Source organism: Lepidochelys olivacea (assembly GCF_965140295.1).
Source record: "Lepidochelys olivacea isolate rLepOli2 genome assembly, chromosome: 14".
Lineage (NCBI taxonomy): Eukaryota > Metazoa > Chordata > Testudines > Cheloniidae > Lepidochelys > Lepidochelys olivacea.
Genome location: NC_140424.1, coordinates 41,987,726 through 42,009,313, shown reverse-complemented (window position 1 = coordinate 42,009,313; position 21,588 = coordinate 41,987,726). Strand labels below are relative to the sequence as shown.

The following is a 21,588-nucleotide window of genomic DNA, read 5'->3' as shown; positions in this document are numbered from 1 at the left end:
GGCTTGTCTTGTATAATGGCCTGCAACTTGTCATCAATAAAACACTGATTTTTTGAGACTCCAGCTCTTCCCCACTGTCCACTGAGCACCAGCATAGACAGGAGTGGGGTCTAGGGGTTAGAGCAGAGGGATGAGACCCTGGACTCCTGGGTTCTATCCCCAGCTCTGGGAGGGGAGTGGGGGTCTAGTGGTTAGAGCAGGACAGGCTGGGAGCCAGGACTCCTGGGTTCTATTTCTGGCTCTGGGTTGGGAGTGTGATCTCTGGGCTTCATCAACTGTCTGTCGAAACCCCAGAGCATCATTCACCTCCCCGTGCAATCTGTGCCCCCTGTTATCTCAACACAGACCTCCCAGCCCCCAACACACATACTCTCTCGCTCTCCCTCCCCACTGCTTAGGAGCAGCTAACCAATCTCGCACATCAGGGCAGTGTCTGTAGACTGAATATGCTTTAATGCACCGGGAGGCTGCAGGGGTCGGTTTAGTCCGGCGATGCCCGAGGGGTTTATCAGTGGTGGGATTAATAAATCAGCAGCTGCCGCAGGCGCTAACAGGAAGTGGAAGCTCTCATCTGCAAGAAGGTCGGGTCCCCCCAGCAGGGGAATTGTAATTGCTCAGTTCCTCATACGCTGCTTCCTGATCCCCCGACTTCTTCGGCGTTGTCCTGTGGGATACACAGCGAGGCGGGGGATAAACTCAGCCTGAGCAGGGTTTGGTCTGGCTGAAAGCGGGATGGGAAACCTGCAGCCGAAGCCTAGGTGCTGGAAGGAGGGGCTCAGTAGGGGGCGCTGTCCCCCCTGCAGGCAGTGCTGACCCTGGTGTGGCCCTAGGGGGCGCTGTGCTGCAGGGAGCAGGGCAGGGGCTCAGTAGGGGGCGCTGTCCCCCCGCAGGCAGTGCTGACCCTGGTGTGGCCCTAGGGGGCGCTGTGCTGCAGGGAGCAGGGTGGGGACTCAGTAGGGGGCGCTGTCCCCTCGCAGTCCGTTCAGACCACAATGCTACATTCTACCAGTAGGGGATGCTGTCCTGCTGGAGTTCCCGTGTTTCCAAGTAGCTGTGAACGCCAGTGTCCAACATGGAAAGTTCTGTTCTGCCTCCCATAAGAGGCCAGTGGCACACAGGATTCCCAGTGTCTATTGGTTTCTCCTTCATTCCCTTGTTACACAGCGGCCGGGCCTGTCCCCAGAACCCAGCTGCATTTCATTCTTTCATCACCTTCTTTCTCTTCCTCGCCCTTACTGGCCCCCAGCCCCCTCTGTTTTTGGATCCATCCTGTCATGCTGACACAGAGCTGGTCCCAGCTGGCAAATATTTTACTGTCTGTAACAGCCACTTCTGACAGGCCTGAGAAACTCACTACACCTAACACCCTGCTGTCACGGTATTTGTCCATAAACTCCGCCATGTGAAGCTTCTGTGATCCCAAGCCCTGTAATCATTGCGAGAGGTATGTACGGGGGATGTTTAAGGAGCTGTGTTTAAGTACTAAAAATATGTTTTGGAGACCAAGGGAAAAGTAGAGTTCTGCCGGACAAAGGATGGCTTATTCACCTGTCTATCTCGGTGCCCCAGTAACCGAAGCCTCACTTATGTACGGCATCCACATGAGGATTTGAAGTTAACTCAGGAGACAAGACACCGGCGAATGAATCATGGGGCGGGGAAAGGGAGGGCACCCTCACTCCGGGGACAAAATCACGCTTTTGGGGGGATACAAAGAGAAGAAAAAGGCCAAAGAGGAAGCACCACTAGGTGGCGCTGTTATGTAGTCTTCCAAAGTTCTTTAGCGCGCAAGCAAGTTTTGACTCTTGGGAAGACACACCGTGGAGGTGTGACATCCAATGTCCCCATGGGGTAAGGGGACTCAGATATGAGGCCCTTCCCCTTTGGGGGCGCTGGCTCTGATTGAGGCCCAGTGCAGAGGGGGGACTGGCTGGCTCAGAGGGGTGGGGGGAGGGTCACAGGGCCTTTCCCCTCTACAGCTGCTGTCTTCTCACCCCACTGCTGCTCACCTTTGGTGTTCGGCTGCATTCTGGTCAGCCACGCCAAGAACTTGCAGTGCCGGGCAGGCGATGGCCCCTTGACCTGGGGCAGCTCCATGCCAATGCGGAAGAAGTTCTGCTCCGTGGGGTCATAGTGGGGCCACTGCTCCCTGCTGTTCCCTGCCCCTGTGGGATTCCTGGGGGGAAACACGCCCCACAGAGGTTAGTACCAGGCCTGGGCAGGGATGGGAACATGCTTCTGCTGGAATCGGACATCCCAGACCAAGGGGTCATTAAAGTTGCAAAGTCTAGCCCTTTTCCAAAATGGCTACCATCCTTTGTTGTTCTTAAGGAGAGTGAAGCCGCAGGCTGCCCTCTGTTAAGATGGTGGCTACCTCCCGTCTCCTCATATGGGGTGATGCCACAGGTTGCCCTTTATAAAGATGGCTGCTGTCTCCAGGTGTTCTCAAGATTGAAGCCACAGGCTGCCCTAGGTTATGATGGCTGCCATTGGCCTACGGCCATTGCATAAAGTGAGACTGCTCCTAGGAACGACGGCATGGGTGGTGGGTATCATAGGCTGGGGGAGCTGTGGGCTCCAGTGGGGGGTGCAGAAGGGGCACGGCCTTGGGTTGAAGGGGCAGGGCTGGGGGGGCTAGCCTCCCCCAGCCAGCGGTTCACGTGCCACCCATGAACGATGGCCACTGTTTTCCGTTATCTAAGCCCTAAAAGTTAGTCTGCCATAGCTGACTGAGGAAGCTGTGCCGACCCAACTCCCAGTGTTGGTAGAAGGATGGTGCTGTGAATGCAGTGGTTGTGGCTGTGGGAGGCGCTGTTCCTACACCGATGGAAAATCCCCTTCCCTTGAGGTAGGCTGTGTCTACACTATGGGGTGACCCCGGTCTAGCTACGGTGCCGGAGCCATGATCATATGGTCTTCGTAGCATAGACATCCCCTGAGTTTGTGTGGCAGGGCTGGGAAAGGGCAGGCAGAGTTCTGAGATCATGGGCTACTAGCTAAAAAACATGTTTCCTTTAATGAGAGCGGGTGTGTTCATGGGATCACCGACCTCCTGATAAGGGAAGAAGGCAATTATCCCTAACCAGGAATCAGGGGGCTCAGATTTTACATCCCCGAAGTAAGTTCAGCTCTAGGTCAGGGGCTTCCACCAAATAGATTAACTGTTTTTCACAGGGACGCCTTCTTGCCATGGCATTGAGCCGGGTCTTCCTGGATGTTGTGTTCACCTGGCCAAAGGGTTACAGCAGCTCTCATGGTCTGGATCAGGGGCACAAGAGGATTCTGGGGAATTCCCTTACCCGCACCTGGCGAATTCTGACCAGTACTGCATCACCCTGCGGCTCAGCCCCACCTCAGCCTCCGTGTGCGTGTGGTTGGCTCCTCTCACGGACACCAGGGTCCCGAACGTGAAGAGCAGATCAGAGCTGTGTGGCACCCCCGTCCACTCAGGTGAAGACAAACCGCTGCTGCGGTGGGTGAAGTAGTAGGCATACATGGGATTGCCAGCCTCCGCCTCTCGCCCAGCCACCTCGGCTACCGGGCACACAACGGAATAGTCACCAAAGATTTGTTCCATGGCCCATCGGTACTACCCTTCCCCCTGCTCCTCCCCCTCCTGGCTGTACTGCTGTGCCATGTCCTGGACGGCCTTTTCTGGTGCCTCTGGCGCTATCAGCCTCACCAGTTTCAGCAGCTCATGCCACCCGATGGAGCTGGCATTCTCCAGGTTGAAGCTGTGGACACTGTCCCTTAGCAAGTAGGAGCCTTCGTTGGCAGTGATGCCAGTCAGGATGGGTATTATAGGCTGGTCATGCTGGGCCTGGAGTAGCCTTGGTGGTGTATCAGGGAGGAAATCCCCATCTGGTGTTGGCCCAAAGGACGTCCCGATCAGATCCGGGTACTGCAAGACGGAGAACTGGTGTTTGGGGAACTCCCCGGGTTCCTTCCCCTGCAGGCAGCCCACCAGGGCGGTGTTGTCACCAGCGGTGCAGCCCAGCAGCTGGCCCAGCCTCCAGCCCCTCCGCTTGGCCTTCGCGGGGGAAATCCAAGCCCACGGTGCTGTCGGGGCTCCGCTCTGCATCGCGACACGGGTGAAGAGGGGCCGGCTCCCCGGGGAGAGGAGGTGGAAGCCGACTGACGCAGCCCCGGCGCTCTGGCCGAAGAGCATCACGCGGGCTGGGTCCCCACCGAAGGCGGCCGCGTTGTCCCGCAGCCAGCGCAGCGCCAGTCGCTGGTCCCACAGGCCGGCGTTCCCCGGGGCGGCCGGGGGCAGGGACAGGAAGCCCAGCGCCCCCAGCCGGTAGTTCATGGAGGCCACGATCATGTTCTCGGTGGCGGCTAAGAAGCGGCCACTGTGGAGCTCTACAGAGGTTGCACCCATATAAAACCCCCCGCCGTGGATCCAGACAAGGACGGGGGCCGGCACGAGAGGCCGGGGATGGGGCACCCAGACGTTGAGGAAGAGGCAGTCCTCGGACTGTGGCATACTGACGAAGAAAATTTCGGCATCGGGGTAACTAGTAAGCGGAGGCTGGTGGCAGGCCTTGCCGAAGCCGGTGGCCTGCAGGACGTGGCTCCAGGGCCGGTGGGGAAGTGGTTTCTGGAAGCGCAAGGCCCCCACGGGGGGCTCGGCGTAGGGGATGCCCAGGAAAGCTGTCACTGTGCCAGAACCAGCCGGGAGGCGCTTGCCCCGGATCGGGCCGCTGGTGGTGAGCACCACGGTGCCGTCGTCATCGGAGCCAGAGCTGGGGCCCGGCAGGGAGAGAAGGAGCAGGGAGGGAACCACGTGGAGGAGTCCCAGCATAGCAGCAGCTGGAAGGGATGTGTTGGAGAACTGTGTTATGAATTGTGTTAGTCAAATATATACTAAATAATGCAAGAGGCATGGATATTATATATATAACAGTATAAGAAAATATACAGGAATTTTTGCTTTTGCATGTGATTTTGATAATACAGCACTTTTGACTTTGCTGCGACCGTTTGCACATCCAATAACTGGCTTGTGTGTCTGACCTGTAAAATCCTTGGGCTGTGAATATAGCAGGATGAAGCTGAGGGTCAGGAGGGAGCTGTTAACGCCAGCTGGGCATGAAGAAGCAAACCACAGAAACAGAGCAGTAAGAAGTATAACAACTGTTGGAAGGTCAGAACACCTGGCGGGTGCGTGGATGTGTAAGAGCAAGGCAGAGATGGGCTAGGTGTAATTCAAGATTAGCAGGAGAAGTAAAAGTGCATTGGTTTAGGTTACTTATTGTGATTTACGCACAAGAAGGTTGTTAACAAGGGCCTGTGGAGGGTGGCCCAGGCTGGAGGCCCTGCTACTCTGCTGCACCCTCAAGGAAACAGCTTTCTGAGAGGAAAAGAGCAGTGAATATTAGACCTCCCAGCTGGCAGCCATTTTGGACACCCGGTCCTCCAGCAGCTAGAAGGATTGGGGATTAGCAAGGGCCAATCAAGACCCAGCAGGCTGAAATTAAAGGACCTACTGGCTGCTAGCTTGACAGTTCTTGGTTGGAGTTAGTGGAGTGAGCCCACAAGTTGAGTGCAGCCCAGGCTGGGCCACCATCAGTGGCTGGTGTTCAGAAGGAGCCTCGCTGATTCAGTCCCTGAGAGGGGATTTAACTCAGAAGGTGTGACGGAATACACCCCTGCATTCACACCCTTCACGCTATTGCAATAACCTTTGTGCAAAATATGCCGTGTGAGGTATCATTTGAAAATGAATACCTCCCTGGTCAATAACGTCATGGTGAAATGTGTATAACAACATTCTCTGTAAAGTTATGAACATAAGCTGAAATCCGGTGTTTTTCAGACAAGTCTGGGGAGGGGGTAAACCTGTTTCTCAAGGATAAAGGACAAGGTGACACCCCAGCCAGGTGTCATCAAAGCTGATGGGCCATCACCTGTCAAGTGGCCATTCTTTGATAAGGAAGTGGAGCGGGGTGGGGGGCAGGAACAAACAGACCTGATCTTAGCAAGCAACAGCATGAAACCTCCTTCCCCCACTCCCAGACTCCATGCCTCCTTGCTCTCAGTTGGAAAGAACTTTTTCTGGGGGTTACACTCAGAAAAATGCCTTTCAGAGGGTGACTGAACTATAAAAGCGAGGGGCAAAAACACCCCAGTGGTATCTCTCCCTATCCATCTCTCTCTTTTCATCTAAGAAGACAAAAGAAACAGCCATCGGGCTTTGGGAACAGATCCTGGCCTGAGAGTCTGGTCAGCAATGTACTGAACAGATGTGGTAAGGGACTTCACCTTGACCTGAGTCTAGTTTGTTAAGTTTAGAAAGTGTCTTATCTTTGTTGTAGCCATTCCTGACTTCATGCCTCATCACTTAAAATCTGTCTCTTTGTAGTTAGATAAACTTGTTTGATTCTTTAATTTAATTTAATTTAAAACTCACCCAGTGTTGTGGATCATTTGGGTAACTCCCTTTAAGGTAGCAGGCTGTTGTATGTTGATCCCCTTAGAGGAGCAATGGATCTGATATACCTGGACTGTACAGGGGAGGGCTGGACAGTGCAGAACACATGTTTTTTGGGGAAAATCCAGGACTAGGAGTGTGTTGGGGTCACTCTGCAAGTAGTAACCCAGGCTGGTGGAACCCAGAGTGTGGCTGATGTTTGTGGACAGGCTGCGGGGGTCAGGATTGCTGGACCAGGGCTGTGGCTATACATGGACACTCAGGGTGTGACATGCATGCTGGCAGGCGAATTGTGAGGGACCCAGGTTGGGAGCTACAGCAGCAAAAGGCCCCCCAGGTTGCAGGGCATGTGGTGACACAGCCCCCCACTGGTCTGGATTGCACCCCGGAATGTGACAGAAGGGCAAGAAACTATTTTGTTCATAACTGGCCCTGAAGGGCAAGAAACTTCTCTATTCTGAATTCGTTGCACTCCAGAAGGAGGCTATGGATTGTGTAGCCTGAGCCACAGAAGACCCATGGAAGTAGGCTGGCAGCCTGCCCAGGGGGTGGGGGGAGCCAAAGAGAGTGGCAGTACCACGCTGGGGCAGCAAGGGGGTGCTCAAGAAATGAGTGCAGCCTGCCTCAGGGGGTTAGGATAGACAGGTTAACCAACGAGGTGTTGTGGTCAACTGAGTTGGTGCCATACAGAGGAGTGAAAGTAGATGGAGGAGAGCAGAAAAGTGAAGAAGAGCCAGGGGGAAGAAGAGTCGAATGTCGCCGAGAGGGGCAGGTTTGAAAAGAGTGGAGCCTTTACTTTCCTTGCCTCATCTGGCTGTGTGTGTACATTTAGTTCACAGGCGGGAATAGCATTGCCACAAGGAACGGGATAGGGGTTCTGTCACCCATCCATCGCCAGCCATCCAAATACAGACAGTAGGAGGGAGCTCCTGTTACAACCCTCTGGTCTGTCCCCGCCACAGCACTCCGGAGGCCCCAGCTCCATGTCAGTGCACTTTGCTGTGTTCCCCACTGCAGTCAAGAGGCCCCTTCCTGCCAGGGACAAAGTTTAACAGGCTGGGACAGGCATCTACACGCTCCTTGCCTGAGCTGAGGGTAGAACCCAGGAGTCCTGGCTCCCAGCCCCGCACCTGGCTCTAACCCACTAGACTCCACTCCCCTCCTGGTGCCAAGGAGAGAACCCAGGAGTCCTGACTCTCAACCCACCCTGCTCCAACAGCTAGACCCAACTCCCCTCCTACAGCTGGGACTAGAACCCAGGAGTCCTGCCTCCCATCCCATCCCCCTACTCTAACCACTAATCCCCACTCCCCTCCCAGAGCTGGGGATAGAAGCCAGGAGTCCTGCCCGGTTGCCTTGCATGACGTCTGCAGGAATTGTACCCCTGAGCCCAGCAGCTGCGAGCAAGGCTACGGAGGGGATGGAAACCATGAATTTGACTAAAGTCCATGAAACTCCCCCAAATCGAGTGGTGTCACAACCTGGCACAGGGGGCTGCTGTGCTGCTCAGGTTTGGTCCACCTGCCCTTCTGTCTCCATCTACGGTGACCCTGTGTACCAGGTCCCAACGCCCGGAGTGGGGGAACTTGGACCCAGCAGCTGCTGCAGGGCGTGTGTGTGTGTGGGGTGAGTGCGGGGGCAGGGGGGGGTGAGCTGACTCTCCATCCCCATGGCCACCCGCTCCCTCCATTTCGGTGACTGATCAGATTCCCCCCCACACCCTGCACCTCTGCAGTGACATTGATAAAGAATGCAGTGAGATGATCGTAGCCCTAGGGGTGAGATCTGGCTCTCGGGCAGGGCAGCTTATCTCTCCCATGTTGGAGCTGGTGGGACCCAGGCAGCTCAGACTCACTTGCTTCTCTCCTTGGTGCAGTCGCGGCTTCGTGGCCCTTGCAGGGTTTCGTGCTGAGTGCGAAGGGTATTGGCTGGTGCTGAAGCTGACTGGATGCCTCCCAGATGCTGAGAACGGCAAAAACAGCCATCGGAGCATATTTATCCTCAGGTCGGCTCTGCAAACACAGTGGGAGGGGGATCTGGCCAACCGGATGGCACTGTTGGACTGGAGCCAAGGGCTTTGGAAACAGAGATCCAGGGCGGGTAAACAGCATGAGTAAGGATATGATTTGGTTACGGAGGTCATGGATTCCATGACTTTAACAGAGCTCCGTGATTTCCACTTCAGCCCCAGCCAGTGATGCTCTGTCAACCCATCGTGGCAGATGCTTCAGCCCCCCCGCAGCCAGTGGGGCTCCGGCTGTCAGTCCCCCATGGCCAGTGGGGGTTCAGCAGTCAGTCCCCACAGCACGGGGCTTCGACTTCCATAATTTATGGTTTATTGCCCATCTACTGCCCGTGAATTTTAATAAAAATCCCTGTGCCAAAATCTTAACCTTAAGCATGAGATTTCTAGGGACGGAAGGGATGTGATCCCTGAATTGCAGCCACCTCTGGGGTGGGACAGCCGATAACAGCTGCACAATAGACTGTTCCAATTCCATTGGCCAGCACTGAGAGGCAGCCACCTCTGGGGTGGGGCAGCTGGGTACCAGGAAGCCAATGGGGAATCCTGTGTCCAAATAAAGCAGAAGTGGATTTTAGAGGGGCAGGCAGAATGGAATATATAAAGGGGGTATTTAGCCAGGAGACCAGGGTTCATACCCTACCAATGAGTGAAAGTGCTAGGGGATGTTGAAAGACAAAGCAGGGACAGAGATTTGCTTATTTATTACTTTGGCTGAATTCGATTTAAACAAAAAATGTTGACAGAGAATATCGATCTTTATCTTTAACCAGATTTTTCTATTTCTATCCATTAAAAATTTTCCACAAAGGTACAGGGTGTTGTGTCAAACAGTAATTATTTAATGACAGTGGATGCGGGGATTCAAAAAGGTAAAGCCTTTTAAACTGTTAAAACACAAGTGGTCAACGTCAAACGGCAACCTATACAAAGTCAATAGCCTTAAATCTACGGTGTCCTCAAGCAGCAGGGGAATTAAACTCTGGAACAGACCTCCAGCTGAGGTTATGAAATCTCTCACTGGAGGTTTTTAAGGACAGACTGGACAAAGACCTGTCAGGGACAGTCTAGGTTTATTTGGTCCTACCTCAGCACAGGGGGCTGGACTTGATGACTTCTCAAGGCCCTTCCAGTCCCACATTTCTATGTTTCTTCTTACTTGGCCTACCTGTAAATTTCCACGATTATCGGTGGAAATATTTTTTGCACCTGTTTACCATGGAGGCGATGTCGACAGACATTTACTGTTAAAAATCGGTTCATTCCAAGTGTAGTTATTTCTCATGTGCAAGGCAGACTGTCCTGCAGCATTGCGCCCCCTAGTGGCACACTGGGACATTGGGGACAGTGCTGATTGTCAGGTACAGCACCCCTACAGTGCTCCCTGTCATATCTGCTGACTTCTGTCGGGCTCCTTTGAAATCCTACCCGTTCTGCATTCACTGGTGAGAGCCGCTCCAGGCAAGATCCTGGTTTTGACAACACATGGTTGCGTCACCATCATTAGTGAGAGCTGTGGAAATGTTTGTTCCTCCTGGGTCTGAAATTGCCCTAAGTTCCCTGGGTTGCTTCTCTTAGTAATCACTATAGGAGTTTTGTTATTTCTAGTTGCCAGCATTGGTCACAGGTTGGTCACTGTGGACCTGAGTTGGATGAGTCACAGCTGAGTGCATGTTACATCAAAAAATGTCACTTGGATATCTGGTGTGGTAGCAGAGGAGGGGCAGCGCTGTGGGGTGGGACTGAGGGGAAATGGCAGAGCTATGGGAGGAGATAGGGGGCTGCAGGCTGAGATTGAAACACATCAGCAGAGCTGGAATAGCAGGATGCTGTGGGTCAGGCCTGAGGGGCATTCGCAGAGTTGTGGAGTATGGGGTGGAGGAGCCTAGAGCTGGGGTAGCAGGATGCTATGGGTCAGGACTCAGGGACATCGGCAGAGCTCCGGGGAATAGGGGAGCTCAGGAGTGTGAGCGTATAGCTAGGTGCTGTGGGTCAGGAACGAGTAGGTGTCACGTTAGTTTTTCTCCTGTTGCTAATTTAATGTATCTCCATCCTGTTTGTTCTCCAGTTGATCCAAACCAACCCCTGGCCCTTTCCCTACATCATTCCTCCCTGGGAAATTCCTGCCCGGGGTGTTCCCAGGCCTCAGAACTGGCGGTGTGCCTCCTGAACTCTATTTACACCAGGAAGCTGTCGTCTCTCTGCACCGGGGAATTGTCTCTCCCTGGCCCAACATCTGCCAGACAGTGACCCAGAGAAGCCCGGAGTGGCCCAGGCTCTGCTCCATGCAGCCTCTGCCATGCTGTGTCTCATGTCGGGGGGTAGATCTGGAGGAGGGGATGTCATGGCTCGGCCTGTGCAGAGACTTGGGGACAGCTTTGGCTGGCTTGGCCCCTATGGCCAGCAGGGGGGATTCTGGTACAGTGTATACCCCACAGGCCTGTGCAGGCTGCAGGGGGACTGCGCACAGATGGGCACCACCTCTCTCTCTCCCTGCATCTCTCTATCTCCCCCTACTCCGCCCATCTCTCTGTCTCCTTCTCTGTGTCCATTTGTACCCTGCTGTGGGGGGCCTGCAGTGCCGGGAGTGTGCCATTGCGATCCCCCAGGTTGGCCGCATGCCAAAGGGGGACGCCTGCACCGCTGGGCTGGGCCAGTTCTGCAGCGACATCACAGTCATCAAATGTGAGTCTGAGACACCCCCATTCACCCTCCCTTATGTGCCTTCATTTACACACAAACCCCCATGATCACCAGCTGGGAGAGAATCCAGGACCTTCAGCGCCACAGCAAAGAGCTGTCACTTGGACTGAAAAGAGAGCTATCTTAGCTTGCAGCAGTGGTAGGGCTGTTATCTGCTGGGGGACAACTGCCAGAGGACTAGTGTGTGACTTGATCTCTGACCTAAAAGTCACAATATTACAACAAAAAGACTTCAAAAACAGACTCCAGCGAGAGACTGCTGAATTGGAATTAATTTGCAAACTGGATACAATTAACTTAGGCTTGAATAGAGACTGGGAGTGGATGAGTCATTACACAAAGTAAAACTATTCCCCCCCTCCCCGCCCCCGTTCCTCAGATGTTCTTGTTAACTGCTGGAAATGGCCCACCTTGATTATCACTACAAAAGGTTTTCTTCCCCCTTCACCACCCCCCCCCCCACTCTCCTGCTGGTAATAGCTCATCTTAAGTGATCACTCTCCTTACAGTGTGTATGGTAACACCCATTCTTTCATGTTCTGTGTGTATATAAATCTCCCCACTGTATTTTCCACTGAATGCATCCGATGAAGTGAGCTGTAGCTCACGAAAGCTTATGCTCAAATACATTGGTTAGTCTCTAAGGTGCCACAAGTCCTCCTTTTCTTTTTGCGAATACAGACTAAACACGGCTGCTACTCTGAAAACTGAATTAATGATTCAGCCCCCCCCACCCCCCCCGGCCACCCATTTCTGCACTATCATACAGTGTTTAGCTCAGGACACGGGGGGCTGCCTCTGTTCTTGGGTCCCAGGATGGCGTCTGCCTTAGGTGGTCTCACCCAGACCATTTAGGAGCAGGTGATGCCATGTAAATGGGCAGGGGGAAGAGGGGGAGATGGGTAACTTCAAGAGGCTGGCTGGGGTGGGGGAAGTGATTCTGGGCGGTGCCTCTTATGGCAGAGGCTGGGAGCAGAAGGGTTGTTGGGCGGAGCAGCTATGGGCGTGTGTGTGTGGAGGGGGCAGATTCTCAGCCTCCAGCTCTGGGACGTGTGTGGGGCAGGGGCCCATATTGCCAAACGTAGGAATTCAAGTCAGACCCCTCCCCCACCCCGTAAATCATGAGATCGTCCCCAAAATAATATTTTAAAAAAGCAACAGCTCATCTTCTGGTTTTCCCTGGTCTGTCTTTTGATTTTTGAACTCCCCCCCACCCCTCCCGTGTGTGCGCGTGCGAAAATCAGTCTGGCCAAGGATCCCAAATCGATTGGGTCAGGCGGTTGTGGCTCCTGGTTTCTTCCCACCACCCTGCCCAGCTATTCCTGCTGCTCCCCCAAACTCCCCCACCCATCCTGTCTCTCCAGTGCCCCCATCAGTTCCATCCCCACCCAGCCCCTGATCCCATCCGTCCTGTCCCCCAGCCTCAGCTCTGCTGCTCCTGGGATTCTTCAACCCCCACCCCCAGGGCTGGGGGGGGGCTGCATCAGGGACCCCCGCTTGCAGCCCGGGAGGGGGCAGCTCCAGGGGCTCTTCATTCCCCAGTGCCCCTTCCCAGGCAGGGGGCAGGAGCAGACATGACCCCATTGCTCACAGGAGGGGCGGGGGAAGGAGAGGGCAGGGCTGTCCTGAGCTGCCGAGCTCCTTTCACCCTCTCATGAGAACAGCTTTGGGCTGTGGAGGGGAAGGGGCCCATGCTAACCCTCTCCTCAAGCCCCTACCAACCTTAGCCAACTTCAGACCCCTAAACTTAGGCCTGAGCCAGCCCCAATTCTGCTTCCTTCCTTGCTTATGCAGGTGGTAACCCTATGACCTCACCACCTGTCTGCAGAGCCCCACTCACCCTGTCAGAGCTGGAGAAATAATCCTAAAGGCACCAGCAGATGATGACAGAAATGGTGTGATGCTTCTTCAACTGGGAGCTGAGCAGAACTGAGCCATGGGGCATGCTGGAAGTCAGGATCTGGGGGGCTTGCCCTTCTCAGAGGGTCTGAGCCTCTTTCCCTGCCCTCTGTGCACATGTCAGTATACGGGGGTCCCCCGTCCCTCTCGGGAGTGTTTGAGCCTCTTTCCCTGCACTCTGGAAAGCATATGCTCTGGGGGTCTACACCACCAGGTCTAGCTGCTAGGAGAATGAGTAGGTGATGGGATATGAGCCTTTCCCCTCTAGGGGCTGCTGGCTGCCATCCAGCCCCACAGACTGCAGGGAACTGTCTGGCTCATGGGAATGGGGAAAGGGATATGGGGTCTTTGGGTGGCTCTGGTTCCAGTGTTGATCATTCCCATCAGTGCATAGTGAATTGTGGAGGCTCAGTCCAGCCCCCCCTGTCCCAAACCCCTCCAGCTCCTGAGCAGGGAGGCTGGGGGCTGATTGTACCAGAGTCCCTGCTCCCAGAGGGGATCTGTGCAGGGAAGTGGTCATGGCGAGGGGGGCTGTGTATGTTTGTGGAGCTCTTTCTGTCCCTATACCCATTTAATCTCCTTTCTGTACACTTCCAGCTGATTGGGCAAGAACCTGTCTCTGTGGCTTGTATAATGGCCCACAAGTGTCATCAATAAACCACTGATTTCCTTAGATTCCCTGGTATGTATGGTTCTTTCTCACTGTACACTGAGCACCATCACGGAGGGGACTGGGGTCTAGTGGGTTAGAGCACAGAGGATGGAATTCATGACTCCTGGGTTCTCTCCTAAGGACTGGGAGGGAAGTGGGTTCTAGTGGTTAGAGCAGAGGGGGACTGAGAGTTAGGACTTCTGGGTGTTATCCCCAGGTTGGAGATGAGAGTAGGGTTTAGTGGATTAGACAAATGTGAGCTGGAAGCCAAGATGCCTGGGTTCGATCCCAGTTCCGTGAGGGGATTGGGGTCTAGTTGGCTAGACCAGGGGAGGCTGGGCGTCCGGACTTTTGGGTTCCATATCTGGCTCTGGATGCACAGTGTGATCTTCCGGTTTCATCATTTGCCTGTTCAAACCCCAGAGGATCATTTAGCCCCACCACCAATGTAATCGGTGTCCCTCATTATCACAACACTTAACTTCCAACCCAACCCCCAACACACACACTATCCCCCCTGCTCAGGAGCAGCTAATCATCAGACAGATAACATGTCTCCAGACTGAATATGCTTTAATGCACTGGGGGTGGAGGGATTGCAGAGGGAGGGCCAATCCATGGCCCAAGGAGGTTTATTAGCAGGATCCTCATCAGTGAATTAGCAGGTGCTAACAGGAACTGGATGCTCTTGTCTGCAGGGAATGTTCCCTCTGTGAGGGGATTGTAATTGCTCAAGTCTTCATTCACTGCTCCTTGGGCTGGGCACGTCCTGGGTCTGCTCCTGCAGGACATACAGCGAGTGAGGTTAACAGCAGTGGGGATGAGCTCAGACTATGTAGCGTTTGGTCTACTTGTAAACGGGAGGGGAGACCTGCAGGGGAAACCAGGTGCTGGATGGGCTCAGTATGGGACACTCGCCCCCTACAGTCAGTGCTATTCCCCGTGCACTAGGGGGCGCTATGCTGCAAAGAGCGACATGGGGGGTTCTGGAGTTGGCTGTCCTTCCACAGTCAGTGCTCCTCCCAGTGCTACATTTTAGCAGTAGGGGATGCTGTGCTGCTCGATTTTCCATGTTTCCCAGCATCTGTGAACTCCGGTGTCCAATGTGCAAGGCTCTGTTTTGCCACCCCTAAGAGCTCCCCTGGCACAAAAGATTCCCAGTGGATATGGGATTCTCCTTCACTTCCTGTGCTACACAGTTACACAGCAGTCATGCCTCTCCCCAGAGCCAGCTGTGTTTCTTTCTGTCATTGCCCCTTTTCCCATTTTGGGCCACCTGCCCCTTGCCCCCACTATCCTTGGATCCCTCCCTCCATCCCCATTCACCGTGATGGGGATCCCCTTCTGCGTTCAAGCCTCCTCCACTGGAAGTGGGGGTACAGGAAACACGGGTGCCATCCTCCTTCCCAGAGTGGCTGAGCAAGTGAAGATGGGGTAGAACCTGAGGCTCCCTATAGCAGATGGGTTCTGGTGTCCCTAGGATAATTGAGATCTACCCCAGGCAGGAGAATGGGGCAACTCTAGGAGGCCAGAAGATCCCATGGAAATGGGTATCTCCCCTTTAGGGGGTGCTAGCTCCAATCCAGGTCGAAGGTGTGGGGAGTGACTGACTCAGGGGGGTGGAAACATAAGGCCTTTCTCCTCTAGGGCTGCCATCCTCTGACTCCACTGATGCTCACCTGCGAGCACTGATTCCAAGAAACTGCAGCGCCGGGCGGGCGATATCTTCTCGACCTTGGGTGGCTCCGTGCTGATGTGCTCGAAGTTCTGCTTTGTGGGGTCGTAGCGGGGCCACTGCTTCCCTCTGTCCCTCAACCCCAAAGGAGTCCTGGGGGAAAATTCAACATGCCACACAGAGGTTTGTACCTGGACTTGGCAGAGAGGGTAACAAACTCCAACTGGAGCTTGACATCCCAGGTGTAGGGGTGATTAGCAGCCAACTTGAAAAATTTGACCCCTTTCCTAAATAGCTCCCATCCGCTCTTGTTCCCAATGAGCATGAAGCCACAGGCTGCCCTTAGTTAAGATGGTCACTTCCTCTTGTTTGTCTCATGTGGGGTGAGGCTACAGGCTAAAGATGGCCACTGTCTCCCATTGATCTTGATGACATTGAAGCCACAGTCTGCCATGAGTCACGATGGCTGCCATTGGCCTACAGCCCTTTGCAAAGTGAGTTTGCCCCTAGGAAAGATGGCCACTGTTCCCCATTGTTTCCAAAGGGACTGAAGCCAGGCTTCCCCCAGGGAAGATGGGCATCCTTTGTGCTCACAGATGTAGGAAGAGGCAGTGTGGGGAGTGGAGTAACATGAGGGGACAGGGAAAGTCACAGGGGTGTTAGAGAACAAGGGAGCAGAGATAGGAGGATCTGCACTGGAAGATGGTCCAAAATCACCATATGTCCTTTCTTTAGATTGACTCGTCCTTCCAAACTGAACTGCCCTAATCAAAAATGGCCACCATCTCCCACTGTGCTGGATGAGACTGAAGTTACAATATGATTGCCCTGAGTTGGCTGCCATTTTCATACAGTCCTCGTATGTCCCAACTAGGCTGTCCCTAGGAAAGATGGCCACCACCTGCCATTGTTCTTAAGGAGCCAGAAGCCAGAGGCTGCCCTGAGTTAAGATGGCCTCCCTCTGTCTGAAGCCTGGGAAGTAGCAGGGACGTTGCCTGTAACAAAGATGGCAGCGACAGCCTGTGGGAAGAGCGGCTCTTTGGCTCCCTCTGGAGGTGAAGAGAGGGACCAGAGTCAGCCTTTCTATCTGCTGATTGGCTAAATGCATACGCAGCTTCCCGGCTCCCCCTGTGGGTACATGGGGAAGTGGGATGAGGCTCCCGCCAGCCCGCAGGTGTAATCTGCATAGATGTCTCAGGTGCTCCATGCAGTGCCCGCCGGGGATTTCTTCATGTTTGACACTCACCGTCTGTGTCATGTTGACTGCGGGGAGGGGAAGAAGGTGGCAAGTGTGAGAATGCATGGGGGCGGGGTTAGCAAGTGGCCTTCCCTAGATTCATAGACTCCAAGGCCAGAAGGGAGCATTGTATTATCAGTTCTCTTCAGTTCCTAAAGTCTGATTTATATTCATTACGATCAACTTTCCCTGTCTTCCATATGTTGGATTTTTTTTCCTTTTTTTTTTTAATTTTCACAGCTGCCTTCACTCCCCTAGTCTGGGAATTACTGGGCCCAAGCTGGGTGGTGCGAACCAACAGGCAGAAGGCTGAAGATATTTGTATTGGAGTCTTGCTGGCTTATTTCCGGTGCAAGGGCACAAGTCTTTGTATCTAAGCCCAGGTATACGCTTAAATCTTAAATGGCCACATTTGTCTCCGTCAGAGATGTGACAAAACCACCCCCCTGACTGCCACAGCTGTGCTGACCTAGCCCTAGGTTAGCTGCAGTTATGTTGAAGGAAAGATGCTTTTGTTAAGGTAGCTCCTGATTTTGGGCAAGCGATGTTCCTCCAGTTCTGGAGCCACCCCTTTCGCTGCTGCAGGCTGTATCTACGTGACGGGTGGATGTACATATGCCTGTACAGTCTCCATAGCAGAGACATCCCCTGAGTTTGTGTGGCAGGGCTGGGAAAGGACAGGCAGAGTTTTGAAAGCACTGACTACTAGGTAAAAAACCTTGTGTCTTTGAATGAGAATTCGTAGGATTGCCGACATTCGGATGAGGGAAGAAGGGAATTAACCCTAACCTGGAACCAGGGGACTTAGCTTTTATTTCATTGAAGTAAGTTCAGCTCTAGGTTAGGGGCTTCAACCAAATAGATTTACTATTGTTCTAAGGGACCCCTTCTTTGACATGGCATTGAGCGGGTCTTCCTGGATGTTGTGGATACCTGGCCAAAGAGTTACAGATGGATTGTGGGGGATTCCCTTACCCGCTGCTGGCAAACTCTGCAAAGTGCCGCATTCCCATGTGGCTCAGCGCCACCTCAGCCTCCGTGTGCGTGTGGTTGGCTCCTCCTACAGATGCCAGGGTCCCGAACACGTAGGGAAGCGCAGAGCCGTGTGGCACCCCCGTCCATTCAGGTGTAGACAAGCTGCTGGTGCGGTGGGTGAAGTAGTAGGCGTACACAGGATTGCCAGCCTCTGCTTCCTGACTAGCCAGCTCGGCTACCGGGCACACAAATAGGTAGTTACCAGTAATTTGATCCATGGCCCATCGGTAGCGTGCCTCGCCCTGCCCCTTCCCCTCCCAGCTGTACCACAGTGCCACAGCCCAGACAGCCTCTTCCGGGGCTCCTGGAACCATCAGCCTCACCACCTGCAGCAGCTCCTCCCAGCCGATGGAGCTGGCGTTCTCCAGGTTGAGTCTGGGAGCACCAAATATTAATATATAGGAGCCTTCGTTGGCAGTGAAGCCAGCCCCGATTGGTATAGGGTGGCTCTGCTGAGCCTGCATAAGTCTTGGTGGTGTATCAGGGAGGAAATCCCCATCTGGTGTCGGCACAAAGGGCAGCCCCAGCAGCTCCTTGTGGCGCAAGATGGAGAACTCGTGTTTGGGGAACTCCCCGGGTTCCTTCTCCTGCAGGCAGCCCACCAGGGCCATGTCATCGTTATCAGTGCAGCCAAGCAGCTGGCCCAGCCTTCGGCCTCTCTTCTTGGCCTCCTCAAGCGAAATCCAAGCCCATGGTGCATTCGGGGCTCCACTCAGCAGAATGGCGTGGGTGAAGAGGGGCCGGCTCCCTGGAGAGAGGAGGTGGAAGCCGACTGATGCAGCCCCAGCGCCCTGGCCGAAGAGCAGGAAATGGACCAGATCCCCTCCGAAGGCGGCTGCATTGTCCTGCAGCCAGCGCATCGCCAGTCGCTGGTCCCATAGGCCGACGTTCCCTGGGGTGGCCGGGGGCAGGGACAGGAAACCCAGCGCCCCCAGCCGGTAGTTCATTGAAGCCACGATCAGGTTCTTGGTGGCAGCTAAGAAGCGCCCATCATAGATGTCGAGTGAGGCTGCACCTGAGAAGAACCCCCCACCATGGATCCAGACGAGGATGGGGGCCGATGTGAGGGGCCGGGGATGGGGCACCCAGACGTTGAGGAAGAGGCAGTCCTCGGACTGTGGCGTTTTGGATGTCCATGTTTCGATCTCAGGGTAACCAGTAAGTTGAGGCTGGGGGCAGGCGTTGCCAAAGCTGGTGGCCTCCAGGACTTGGCTCCAGGGCTGGTGGGGAAGTGGTTTCTGGAAGCGCAAGGCCCCCACGGGGGGCTCAGCATAGGGGATGCCCAGAAAGGCCGTCACTGTGCCGGAGCCAGCCTGGAGGCGCTTGCCCCGGATGGGGCCGCTGGTGGTGAGCACCATGGTGTCATCATCCTCCAAGCCAGAGCTGGGGCCTGGCAGGGACAGGAGGAGGAGGCAGGGGACCGCGGGAAGAAGTCCCAGCATTGCAGCAGCTGTAAGGGAAACCCCCCAAGAGGGAGTTATAGGGAATGGATCTGGAGCCTTTCCCCTCTAAGGGGTGCTGGCTCCCATCCAGACCCAGCCACCTAAATCCAGACAGCAGGTCAGAACTCCCTATATCAGCCTGGATCCCCTTTAGAAAATACAACCCAAACCCCATGTCTTTTCTGTCTATGCTCCAGCTCACCGCTGAGCTCCAGATGTGCGTCAGCACTGAGTCTAGCTCTGGAAGAGGAGTGAAGTCTAGTGGGTTATAATGTGGGGAAGGGGGACTGGGAGCCAGGACTCCTGTGTTTCATCCCCATCTCTGGGAGGATATTGGGGTCTAGTGGGTGTTCGGATAAAGATATTCAGGCCTGTCTGTAACGGCCTATACTCTAAGAATTTAGGTGTATTCTTATCACTTGGCTAGTTCTAGAGGTATAAAAGAAAGAATCAAAATCACTGTCTGCTGGTGTAAGGGCCTTCTCTTACTGTGACAGTTTGTGGCCCTGTTCTTAGGCTAAGGCCTTTGGCTAAGCAGCAGAGGCAGCCATAAGCTGGGAAGCGACTGGTCACCTCCTCACATTCCAAACTAGTCACATTGAAATAAGGTGCTATTGGGCTGTTAGGCACTATCAGGACAGGATTGTATTCCTATCACCTCCAGAGAAAGGGAAGTGCCTAGAAAATGTAAAAGGAAACTTAGTTTGATAGCATCCTGTCTGGCAAGAACTCACTTATCAATAGCTGGGATGTGAAATCCTCACTTCTGTATTGTTTTGTCATTATAGTTCCCACTTTGCTATTTGTCTGTATAATCTCTCTGGTTCTGTGATTGTTCCTGTCTGCTGTATAATTAATTTTGCTGGGTGTAAACTAATTAAGGTGGTGGGATATAATTGGTTACATAATCATGTTACAATATGTTAGGATTGGTTAGTTAAATTTCAGAAAAATGATTGGTTAAGGTATAGCTAAGCAGAACTCAAGTTTTACTATATAATCTGTAGTCAATGAGGAAGTGAGTGGGTGGGAGGGGGTGGGCGTGTGGGGGAGGGAGATGGGAACAGGGAATGGGGATAAGAAAATTGGAATCATGTTTTGCTAAAGGGGGAAATGGGAACAGGGAATGGGAGTAAGGAAGTTGGAATCATGTTTGGCTAAGGGTAGGAATGGGAACAGGGACACAGGTGTAAGGCTCTGTGGTGTCAGAGCTGGGAAGGAGGATACTAAGGAAGGAAACTGGAATCATGCTTGCTGGAAGTTCACCCCAATAAACATCGAATTGTTTGCACCTTTGGACTTCGGGTATTGTTGCTCTCTGTTCATGCGAGAAGGACCAGGGAAGTAAGTGGGTGAAGGAATAAGCCCCCTAACAGTGGGTTTCGAGTAGTGGGGGGCGGGGAGCCGGGACTCCTCAGTTCTATCCCCAGGTTTGGGATGGGAGTGGGGTCTAGTGGGTTAGAGCAGGGGAGGCTGGGAGTCAGGACTCCTGGGTTCTAGCCCCATGTTTGAGAATGGGGTCCATGGAAAGGGTATTAGCTGGGCAGTTACCAACAGTGATCCCAATTCCCACTTCTTCCATTTCCTTCTCTCCCTTGACCCCCTGTCCCTATCTCGCACCCAGTGGCACAGACTCTCCTACCCTTCTCGTTGGCGCAATCGCAGCGTTGTGGCTCTCTCTGTGTCTCACAGCTCAGGACGGCGGTGAACGAGGGGATGCTGGAGCAAATGGGAAGCCTCCAATGCTGAGAATAACAGCCAGGGAGCAGCCACTGGGGCTTATTTATCCTCAAATCTGTGTCCTCTTTGGCCTGTGCACACAAAGCGGGAGGAGGATCTGAGCTGGAGGATGGGGCTGTTGGAGAAGAGCCAAGGGCTTTGCAAACAGACTCAGCTGGGTAAACAGCGTGAGAGTTCTAGGGATAGATGGGCCATGATCCCTGAATTGCAGCCACCTCGGAGGATGGGGGTCGTTCCGCTGGGTACTCGGAAGTTCATAAGGAATCGTGTGTCCAAATAAAGCACATGTAGATTTTAGGGGAGGGGGCAGAAAGGAATAACTGAAGGGGGCATATAGACAGGAGACTAGGGTTCATACCGCACCACTGAGAGAAATTGATAGGAGATCATAGAATCCTAGGACTGGAAGGGACCTTGAGAGTTCATCTAGTCCAGTCCCCTGCACTCATGGCAGGACTAAGGGTATGTCTACACTATGGAATAAGGTCGAATTTATAGAAGTTGGTTTTTTAGAAATCGATTTTATATATTCGAGTGTGTGTGTCCCCACAGAAAATGCTCTAAGTGCATTAAGTGCATTAACTCGGCGGAGTGCTTCCACAGTACCGAGGCTAGAGTCGACTTCCGGAGCGTTGCACTGTGGGTAGCTATCCCACAGTTCCCGCAGTCTCCGCTGCCCATTGGAATTCTGGGTTGAGATCCCAATGCCTGATGGGGCTAAAACATTGTCGCGGGTGGTTCTGGGTACA

At 53.8% G+C, this 21,588-nt stretch overlaps 1 protein-coding gene across 1 annotated transcript; it reads right to left on the bottom strand.

The window, feature by feature from the left end:
- Nucleotides 1-506: 506 nt before the first annotated feature.
- On the bottom strand, nucleotides 507-20,891 carry LOC311531024 (uncharacterized protein). The gene is given in 8 exon segments (XM_084648083.1): nucleotides 507-664; nucleotides 2,010-2,176; nucleotides 3,300-3,589; nucleotides 3,593-4,812; nucleotides 5,017-5,085; nucleotides 15,390-15,538; nucleotides 17,598-19,107; nucleotides 20,742-20,891. Coding segments are annotated over 7 exon segments (3,447 nt in total). The 5' UTR covers nucleotides 19,100-19,107; nucleotides 20,742-20,891; the 3' UTR covers nucleotides 507-614.
- Between the last annotated feature and the right edge of the window lie 697 nt (nucleotides 20,892-21,588).